Source organism: Onychostruthus taczanowskii, unplaced genomic scaffold (assembly GCF_017590055.1).
Source record: "Onychostruthus taczanowskii isolate IOZ18803 unplaced genomic scaffold, ASM1759005v1 scaffold81, whole genome shotgun sequence".
NCBI classification, from domain to species: Eukaryota; Metazoa; Chordata; class Aves; order Passeriformes; family Passeridae; genus Onychostruthus; species Onychostruthus taczanowskii.
Genome location: NW_024506002.1, coordinates 698862 through 709630, shown reverse-complemented (window position 1 = coordinate 709630; position 10769 = coordinate 698862). Strand labels below are relative to the sequence as shown.

The window sequence follows — 10769 nt, the reverse complement described above, 5'->3', positions numbered from 1 at the left end:
GGTCCACAGCTCTGAGATGTGCACAGGGAGCAGAGGCACCAGCCTGGCCCAGGAGCTGCTGGGGTGTGGCCCGAATTCTTCCTGGTTTGGGCTAAACCCACCTCCAAGGTGCCTTCAGCAGCTGCTGGAGAAGGAGCCAGGTGGCAGCTGCAGCACCTCCTGCAGAAGACACCCATGGCCCTGTGGCATCCCTCCTCTGGCAGTGGGAGAGACTTTGGGAGCACGTTGGGATGTCTGTGGGGTGACTGAAAGCCCCAAGCACTCAGGAATTCCTTACCTCATCTCCCCCTCTTTGCTCCTGCCCTTTGCCACCTGAGCCAGCCCTTCCTCAGGAATCTGGGGCAGCTGCAGCAGGGAAGCCCACACTGAATTTTGAAGGTTTGAGCATCAGAAGACTCCCAGGGGAGACCTCATGGAAGCCAGGATAATCTCTCCAGTTCTCAGTCCCTGCCCAGCCATCCAGCACCCCAGACAAAGCCTGAGCCATGCCCTGACCACCATGGAGACAAGAACAAGACCACATTCAAAATTAATATATATTTTTATTGAATAGTTGCTCTAAGTGGGCTTGTGAAGCCACCCATAGAATCACTTCTTTCACCTCAGCAGTGGTTCTGTAACAGTTATCAGCTTTGCAAGAGAAGAAAACCAAACAGAAGAGGGTGCAGTAAAATAAATAGGTTTTTTTTTTCTTATCTTTAAAATAAACTTTTCAAATAAATACTTTGGTTTCTAAACTTTTTTCCCCTTAAAAGGTACAAGAGTATTGTCAAAAAAACAGCCATCAGGTTATAAACATATATTATACCTTAAAGAAAGGAACTGGAATGGAGAGAGCCAGGGAGGGATCTTTACAGGCTGTACAGAAGGGTTTTGTACCCAGAAACCCGGGATGGGAGCCTTGGGATCCTGGGCCTGTCCTGTGGAGACCAGGGGGATCTTCCAAGGAGAGCTTTGTGCTGAGGACACCAGGGGAGGAGGAGGAGGATGAGGAGCTCCTGCCAGGAGATATCCCAGTGGAAAGGGGGAAAGGGGCAAGGTGGGGACGGGCCAGGCTTGGGACTTGGGGTGACCTTGGCACAGAGGTTGTGGGACCTCCTCTCCCAGGCCCAGCTCTGGGGTGGGATAGGTCCTGCTCATGACAAAGCCCTTTGGGCACAGCAGGAGAGGGACCCAGAGCCTCCCGCTGCCCTGGCGGGCTGTGACCCCTTCCCATCCATCCAAAACCCCCCGTGCCTGCAGTGCCCCTCTGAGGAACCCCGGGACTGTGTCCTCACAAGATACTTCTGCAATGTCACCCCAAGCAGGAGAACAGATCCCAGCTCCACTCCCAGTGTGACTCCAGGAGTCTTGGCAAGAGATTCTGGTGCTCATGGGGAAATACCCAAAGCAAACTGAGCCAAAGAGGTCCCAGCTCAGGGTGGTTTGGGCCAACTGGATCAGAGAGTATCCCATGGGCTCCATGGGTTCCTTGGAGGAGCCAAGGCTGAACTGGATCCCATTAAAGACCAAGAGTGAGGTTTAGGGTGGGGGTCAGCCCTTATCACATCCCTATCACAAACATTTGACCTCCCAGTGTCTGAGCACTCCCAGCTTTCTCCAGCCTCAGAACAGCCCAGGAAAGAGCAACAGCAGTGGTGCTGGGAACAGGAGTTTAGGGCATAGTGGGCTCCTTTCCTGTGCCAATCCCACAGCAGCTCCCCTCAAACCCAGCTCACCCCTCTCTACCACACTTCAGCGTCGTTCCTAATCTCAGATTCCAGGCTTTGGCATCTTTTGGTCAATGGCATTTGTCCTCCCTCCATCAGGGTTCACCCCTGGGGATGGGCAGGAGTGAACTCAGTGGGATTTTATGGGAATCTGTGAATCACAAAGAGCTTCCCCCTGCTCTTTGAGGCACTGATGTTTCTCAAGGATGAGTGGACAGCAACCCAAGGACCTCTTTGGCCCTTCCACCAGGAGTGGTGGGGGGTGGGATGGGAGGGACACTCCAGCCTGACCCCTCCCCATGACCCCTCCCCACCTTTGCTGGGACTGATTTGCCAGTGGGGAAAAGGGACCAAGGGAAGCCTTGGAAGAAGCAAAAAACATCACACCTTCTTGCATGGATGGAGCTTTGGACTCCTGGGTGGGAAAAGAAGGTTCTGGATGGGGAGCAGAGCAGGGGGAGCTCAGGTCCTGCTCAGCAGCTCCTGCTTCCTGCTCCTTTGGCACCTGAATCTCTTTCCCTGCTCCAGTCTGCCCCCAGCCCTGCATGCTCTCTGGCAAAGGGAAGACAACAGCCCAGGAACGCTCCCTCACAATGCAGATCCATCCCCGTGGGAGAGCAGAGGGCTCCACATGTGACGCTCCCAAAAGAAAACCAAAAAAGACACGTCAGGACAGAGAGAAAACCCAATTGCTGGGACAGGCAGCTGCAGACAAACACCCCGAGCAGATGGGATCTGACTCATGGAGGGTGGGGCAGGAAAGGGGCTCCCAACCCCAACCAGAACTGGGGCTCTCTCCACGGGCAAACCAAACAGCCTGGAAGCCGAGCTGGGGATGGAGCAGGATGGATCTCGTCAGAGGAGGTTGGGAAAAGCTCAGGGAAAGAATCTGAGCCTGCCCACAGCCTTCCCCACCACGGATGAGGTTGGTGAACCAGAGCTTTGGGTGCTTCTCCTTGGACAGCTTTTGGCGCTTCCCAACCTCGCCTGCCTGATGAGAGCAAGGAGGGGAAATGTGCTGAGGATCCCCAGCTGGAGTGGGCAGCAGGAATTCCAGGTGAAGCCATCTGCACCCATGAGCAGGGCAGAGGCCAGCAAGCTGAACTCCTCCAGCCCCCACAGGTCCTGAATGTGGCTTTTGTGACTGCCCTCGGTGAAAACAAAGCCCTGCTCTGATCCCACAGCCCTCGGTGCCAGCTGGGGCTCTCGTCCTCTCCATTTCCTAGAACCGTGGAATCATTCCTGCTGGAAAAGCCCTCTAAGACCACTGAGTCCAAACACTAACCCAGCACTGTAAGCCACTGTAAACCATGTCCACAGCTTTTAAAATCCCTCCCCTTCTACATGTCCAGTTTTTAATGAAATGTATCCCCCAGATTTGTCATTTCGTGGAGAGGAGACATTCCAGAGCCCTGGTTGTGCTCCTCAGCCCTCACCAGACTGTGGCACCATTCCCTGGTAGGAAGAGAGCTTCTGCACTGACCCAGAAAAAGCCCATTAGGTGGAGGGTCCTGGCAGTCCTGGCCTCCCCCCAGTTGCTGAAGGTCACTGTGCTGCTGCTGTGCCAAGCAGAGCTGGCTCTGGGGAGCTGATCCATGGGCAGCCTTCTCCTCAACCCCCAGCTCCAGCACCTGGGGGAGGTCACCCTGCGCTCGCATGACTTGGGAGGCCGTGAAAATGATGAAGCTTCACATGTTGAGTCATTCCACCATCAGGAGAGGAAGCAATGAATTGCAAAGATACAGAGGTGGTAACTAAATTTACAAGTGGGATCCGTTTAAAAAGGAGGAGGAAAAAAAAATCAAAGTAGAGCAAGTTGGAAAATTCTGTTCATTAGTTTTCTTTAAAAAGTTTCAATGAACTGTTTCTCATTCTCATTCAAGGGAGACAGTTCCTCCAACCCACAGGGAAAAAGGGACCTTTTCTCCCTAAAAATGCTCTCTGGTTTTTATGAAGAAGGAGTTTAATCAGCACCAATAGAAGAGTGAACTGAGCCTTCCAAAGGAAGGAGACTCTGTGAGGAAGTGTCTCCCCACAACATCGCTTGCAAGTAGGGAGCCAAGCAATTATTGGCATAAGGATAAATGTATTAGCAATGCATTTTATGTTTGTTGCCACAGGAATGATCTTAGAGGGGTTCACACACCTACAGGGCATCCTCTGAGAAGATCATGGCCTTAAAATCCAATTGATTCCAGAGTCCAGGCTGGCCTTAGGGATGGACCATGCCCAGATGGGGCTCTGTCCTTTCCTGATGCCAGGGGATCCCTCTGCATCCCAAAGCATCATCCTGAGATACCCACAGATCCTTCCACATCCCTCCTCGGGCTCTGGGTGAAGTCAGGGAGAGGATTTCTCTCACGTCCATAACATTCTCCTACACAAACCTCCCACCAGACATGGGATTCATCCCCCCTTCCCCATGGAGCCTGGAGTTCAATGTTTGGGTGCCATTTGAGTCAGGGGAGCCGGGCACAGCCAGCACAGGATTTAATGAATAATGCTTCCAAGAGGGATGAATCACTCCCTGGAACAACTTTTCCCTGCAACAGAGGGAGCTTGGATCCACCACGATTTTTAGAAAGTGAATGGATGGAAAGAGGAGTCCCACAATGAGATTCCACTTCTGCCTCACCTCTCAGCCAGCACTGAATCCCACCCTCCCTGCAGTGCAGACCTTCAGACAATCCGTACACCTCCATTTCCCCCACTCCCGACAACCTGGGAGCAAAGGATCTGGGATTAGCAATAAACTGACTGGGAAATCATCTTTTCCAGCCTGTGCAAGTGCACCAGGAAGCCAAACCTTGTACCTGGCACCGTTCACAGCAGTATCATGAATATTATTAGTAATAGACCTACCCATACTAACGTCATATTTATATCTACAAAAATAGATCCACAGAACTCTACGGAAAGAGGCAGATGGGAGGAGGTGACGGATGGGCCCTGGGAGCTGGGTCTTGGAGAAGCCAAGGGATGTGTTGCATATATTCCTCCAGGAGCACCATTGCCTCCTCTCGTGCTCACACACCTGGGAAGGGGAAAGGCAGGCAGAGCCGAGCTCCAGGACACCATCCCGGCTCCAAACTCCCTCAAATGATGCCAGCGGGGTCACAGCCAGGAGCTGGCACTACACAGACATGGGGCTGAGCCCAGGACCACCAGGAGTCTCCCAGCCACAGCAACCAGTTGGGGTTATTATCATCCCAGTAGGAAACCTGGAGCCCTGACCCGGATTGCAGTGTCCGTCTGCTCTGCAGATGGCCGGCCCAAGGACTGGCTCCAGGGCTGGCCCCAGGGCTGGCTCCAGCCCCAGCCCCGGCTGCCAGCGAGTAGCAGAACCTCCTCAGCGAGGTGAGGACTCAAAGGAAACTTGGCAGGCAGGGAAGGTCGGGGTCCCCAGCTTCGACACCCCCTCCTGCTTTCCATGTCCTTCAGCCCAAGGCAAGGCGACAGAAGCCCCGCTGGGGAGTCCCTGGAGCGGTGGCTGCTCATAGTTGGCTTTGCCATATTTTTTTAAAGTGAATTCAGTGCTGGTGGAAGGTACCAGATCGGGGTTCGAGCACGGAGCTGGTGCCTGTGGCATCTGCTGGGTGGTGGGATGGAGCCAGGCAGCAGCTCCCACCTCAGGCAGCCCTCCAAGGCCTGGAGAAATGAATGGCAATTTCCAAGCAGCTCCTTGTTCTCAGCCAAATCCCAGAGGGGACCTTTCCCTTGCTGCAGTCGGGCAGGAGAGAGTGGGCTGGGCTGCCTCCGATAGCTCCTTCCCCTGCCAGAAGGTTTCTAAAGCTTCCCACACTTTCTCTTCCTCTTTGAGATAGAAAAACATGGTGCCACCTCATTTTGGAGCTTGCTCGCTTCTCCCAGTGGCTTCCAAGACTGGAGGGAAGCCACTGCCACCGGTGAGACCCCTTGGCACCCCAGCCCCTTGGGGAAAGGGACCTGTGGCCACCTGAGGGGAGAAAGGCCACCTACAGAAAGTGCAGGAGAGGGAGAAAGAGAGGGAGGAGGGGTCTGGCTCCCGAGGGACTCTAGCACAGGGATGCACTGACCTGTCTCCTTCCCTACGGATAAGGACCACACTGTGGGACAGCTCCTAAAACTACGGAGAGCAGAGCCCTGAGGGGCCTCAGGTACCCTGGCCATGGGGGCAGAGTCCCAAGGACCCTCTGGGTCACATTTCCCTGTGGGACACAGCCAGGGAGGGCACCCTCAGCTCGCTCTGACTCTTCTGTCTCTCTCCTGCATGTGCAAAACCACTGGTACCCTCAGTGCCAGCTCCCCCGGCCACCCAGCCGGGGCATCCCAAAGCCTGGGGGATCCCCCAGGTCACCCGTCTTAATCCTGGAACGTGATAGTGGGGAGGGAGGGGCACTGCAGAGCAGAGGGAGCCGAGGGAGAAGGGGGATGGAGGAAAGAAGAGGAGGAGGAGGAAGGGGAGGAAGAGGAGCAAAGCCCGCTTCTCCTCCTCGGGAGGGTCATACCGGCTTGTCCAGCGTTTTGGGGAAGGGCGTGCCGCTGGCCGAGGAGATCTTTCTGCAGACCGTGTTGGTGTGGCTCTGGCAGCGGCAGCCGGGGCGTTTCAGGCCGTCATAACCCCGCTGGCAAAGTTTGAGGCATCCCAGGGTGGGAAAGTAGCAGCAGAGGCAGGGCAAGAGGAGAGACAGGACGCTCATGGCAGCCCAGCGGGCGCAGCAGGAGCCCGGCCCGCAGGAGCAGGGGTCGTCGGCGCAGGTGTCCTCGTCGTCGGTGGAGCAGTGGTAGAAGAGCCCCTTGACGCAGCAGAGGCAGGTCCCGTAGTCGAGGAGGCTCTCGGCGGAGCAGAGGCAGCGCTGGTTGCAGAGCCAGCAGGAGGGCAGGCTGCGGGCGGCCGTGCAGCGCGGGCAGCGGCAGCGCCCGCACGCCTCGCACAGCAGCAGGTGCCCGTGCGCCGGCGGCGGCTCCGCGCCCTTCCGCGGGGACTCCTCCGCCTTCAGCTCAGCCCCGCGGGGCTGCGTCCGCACCAGCGAGTGCCCGGAGTGCGACGGCGTCAAGCTGCTCAGCAGGCGCTGCTCGGAGGCCGTGGTGCTCTGCGACACCGAGCTGGCCGTGCTCGAGTGGCTCAGGTGCGGCTGCAGAGGCGGCATCTGGTGCTGCTGGCTGTGGCTGCGGTGCAGGTCCTGGAAGGTGGAAGACGCCAGGCGGTCCTGGGACCACTCCTGCTTGTGCGGGGGCTGCGACAGCGAGGGGTTGGAGCGGGCTTGCTGGAAGCACGCCGCCGGTCTCTCCACGTAGTTGTTGCTGGCACGGATGGAGCGGATTTGGTCGATGGACAGGACCTGCTGGAAATCCTCGGCGGGTGGGTCCATGGTCTCGTCACAGCTGAGTTCAGCCACGCTGGAAGAGAGCTGCATTTCCAGGAGCCAGGAGACCCTGCGGCATCAGGGCACATCTAAAAATCCTAAAGGATGGGGCAGGAAGAGAGAAAATATCCCCGTTATGTCCATCCAAATCATTGAATCACAGACTGCTTTGGGACGGAAGGGACCTTAAAGCTCATCACATTCCAGCCCCCTGCCATGGGCAGGGACACCTTCCATTAGAGCAAAGCAGGACACAAAGGCTGGCTGGAAAACTCCAAATGAAATGATTTCCAGCAATCGGATCCAGAGTAGTTTTGTGCCTGGGAACACTTAGGCTGGACACATCCCAAGGGAAGGGCTGTCGGATCTGCCCCTCGACCCCTGTGGGCACAGCCTCTCTCCGTGCTTTTGAGCCTCTTGTGTCCTTCTAGAGGATTTCCCACCCCTCACCAGCACCTCCTTCTCCTTCCCCAGGGACACGTGCTGGCCCTCTCCGGAGGAGGGGTAATGGGAAGCCGTGACTGATCCAGAGGCATGACAGAGTTGGGAACGGCGTCTCCCTCAGAGCAAGGGCTCTCTCTGCTTTGGAGGTTCCCAGCACACCCTGAGCAGCCTTCTGCTCCCATTCCCTGCACACACTGGGAGCACTGGGATGGGAATCTGAACACAGATTCTCTAACTCCAGGCAGCAGCAGTAACAAATTAGAATCACTGAATCGTTGAAGCTGGAAAAGCCCTCTAAGATCAGCAAGTCCAACCATCAACCCAGCAGCACCACCACCATCATATTCACCACTGAACCACCAAGTGTTGACCACCAACACTTCCAGGGATGAAATTGCAACTAATGAGCCCTATGTTTGGCCAAGGACAGGACCATCCCGCAGACTCCAAGTCCTGGGGGACTGCAGCATCCCACTACCCCATCCCCAGCCCAGGAGCCAATTTGCCCCCATCAGGAGCATTGGGAAGGGCAGGTTTCCCTTCAAACCTGGCACAGACACGAGGGAAGGCAGCCTTGGCACAGGCAAGCCCTGTCATACCCCTCACACCCCTGCTGTGCCATTTGCCCTTGTTGTTTTCAGGACATGGCCCTTCCCGGGTGGCGCTGCTGGCAGCAGAGCCTGCCATGCCCAGGAACATCAGCACTGCTGAGGATCGTGGGATGGGGCAGGGGGGACTCCATGTCCCACCACTCCCCTTCCTGGCAGGCTTGACCCCATGGCAGCAGCTCCATCTCCAAACCTTCATCTGCCAGACCTCGCCAGGTAGAACCCTCAGTGGGGCTGGGAGAGGAGAGGAGAGGAGAGGAGAGCCACGGGACAGCTCCCAGCCCCGGGAGGGAGGGAGACACAAAGCTCCGCTCCGGCCACCTGCACACGGAGCTGCCCAGGAGTGCCCAGAGGATGGACATCACTCACTGCATGCCAGAGCCCACCACTTCCAGCCCAGATCTCCACGTGGGATACGTGCTTCCCGTGCACAGCCAGCTTCCCCGGGACAGAGGACAGATCACAGGAGTGATCCCTCCGTGCCACGGATATTGTCTCTGTGCCCGCAGGAAGATGCCGTTCCAGGAGGAAGCTCCCTCCGGCGTTGCCCATGCTCGGCAGGACGGGGCAGCCGCTGCTTTCAAGTAGGTGAAGGGGCGACAGGTAGAATCTGCTCATGCAGCAGAGAGAGGCAGAGGGAAGATTGATTTTCATTAGCTAGGCTGACCTTGAGGAGCAGGGAAAAGCAAATGCAACTTACTTTGACTGTTCAAGCAAGATCTCGTCTCTCCCATCCCCCTCCCTGGAAAGAAAAGGTAACTGATCTGCTCAGATTTGGGGTTTTCCCTCCTCCATGCAATTCCCCTTGTGGGAAGATGCAGACAGTGAGGAGTCGCTCACCCAGGACACCCACAGGTGATTTGGGTACCCTTTTCTTTCACAGCAGTACCAAGAGGAATTAGGAGGGCATGGCTGATTCGGGGAAGGTTTGTGAGATGGGAACAGGCCAGAGGCAAAGCTCTCGCAGCTGTCACCTGCTGCCACCGAGCTCCTCACCTGGGAGGATCTTACCAAAGCACAGGCTGGGGACATGAAGCCCCAGCACCCCTCTGAAGAGGGAGGGCCCATCTCAGCCTGCAGCTGGGACTGTGCAGAGGGGAGCAGGGAGCAGCCTCAGAACATTCCCACATCCCTCATGACCCAGATCCTGTCGGGATTGGATCGTTCAGGGAATGATGCTGGTTCCACCTGGGAGCAGCTGCTCACACCAGGTGTCCATCCCCACTCACCTGGGCTCAGTACTTGGTCATTCAGACTTGGCCAGTGAGATGACCCCTGTGAGGGTCCCGGGGGCTCCAACCATGGGGAGCACCAAAGGGAGAGAGCCCACAGAGGGTCCTGCAGCCACAGAGCCAACAGGGCTGTTGGCCCAGCACAGGCAACCCAAATCCTCTTCTGAACACCTGGAGCTCAAGAGGCACGAGGAGACCCCTGAGCCAGGCTGGGGCATGAGGGACAACATGAGGAGGAACCGAGCACGGGGGACACAGCCAGAGAGGAGCTGGCCATCGGCTGTGCCAGACACTCCAGATCTGGGGTCAGGGCTCAGACACAGCATCTTGAGAAAAACAGATCTTGGGAGCCCCCTCAACGCTGGACCAGGGCCCAAATGCCCCCAGAGCTGTGATTCCAAGGTGCAGGGATCAGACAAGGACCTAGACTCACTGGCTGGGGGGGATGTAAACGTCCCTGTGGGAACCAAGGGGAGCTGAAGAGAACATCTGTGGGTCCTTCAGAGGGACTGAATGACCGGAGCCGGGACCCCGCTTCTTCCTCCTCCCCCACCCCCGAATAGCCCAGTGCCCCCCACTCCCTCACAGCCCTCCCTGCTCCAGCCTGATTCCAGGGCTGCAATCACTCCATATCCCAGCCCCACTGAGCTGAGCATCCCCGGGGCTCTGCTGCACCCCTCCCTGCCTACCTGCCCTCCTGGGGGGCCTGGGGCAGCGTCTCCCCAGCCTCCTCCTCCTCACACCCTGCCTGCCCGGCGGGCACGCCAGCGCCGGAAACCGGGACAGCTTTATGGCCACCACCAGCCTCAAACATATAAAGTTCGTGTGATAATGGGCCAGAGGAGGGATCGTAAAAGCAAATTATTTACAGGCTGGAGGTGGCTGCGAACCGGAGGCAAGTGGCTCAGGGCGCCAGGTGGGAGAAAAGGGACCCCCTCGCCCTGTCTGGGTGCTGCGGTGTGGAGCGGGGTGCTGGGGGGAGGCTGAGCTCCCGGTCCCACTCAGCGCGCAGCCCACGCGGGGCTCGCACCCGGCACAGTCCCGCAGCCCCTCCAAGCACACACAGCCCCCGTGTCCCCGGGATTCCGGGGCACCGCCGCGCCCGCAGCCCGCTCGTGTGCGGGACAACTCACAGGACAAGCCACGCGTGACTCGGACCCGCACGCGGCCCCAGCCCCACCGTGCGCACCCCACGCGTGTGCAGGACCCAACCCCCACCGCACGGAACCGCAGCTTCCTCGCCCAGCCCGTGCGCATCCAGGGACCCGCGTCCCTTCAGGAACGGCCCACGAGTGCCCGGGACCCCCGCCCGCTCGGCCCACGAGTGTCCCCCCGCCGCGCTCCGCCGCCGTCCCGCAGCCCACGCGTGTCCGCGCCGGGCGGACTCACCCCGCAGCCGCCGCCTGTCCATCCGCCCGCGGAGCCCGAGCG

At 58.0% G+C, this 10769-nt stretch overlaps 1 protein-coding gene across 6 annotated transcripts in view; it reads right to left on the bottom strand.

Annotated features, from left to right (window-relative positions):
- Positions 1–522: 522 nt before the first annotated feature.
- SPRY3 (sprouty RTK signaling antagonist 3) overlaps positions 523–10769 on the bottom strand; it is a 12251-nt gene continuing 2004 nt past the window's right edge. For 3 of the 6 annotated variants that reach the window (XM_041424263.1, XM_041424260.1, XM_041424259.1), the window contains exon 2: positions 523–7152. In XM_041424263.1, coding sequence (XP_041280197.1) covers positions 6191–7105 — 915 coding nt within the window. In that variant the 5' untranslated portion in view covers positions 7106–7152 and the 3' untranslated portion in view covers positions 523–6190. Of the gene's footprint in view, positions 7153–8475; positions 8768–8806; positions 10697–10727 lie in introns of those variants that run through there. The other 3 variants (XM_041424258.1, XM_041424262.1, XM_041424261.1) reach the window with 3 other exon arrangements.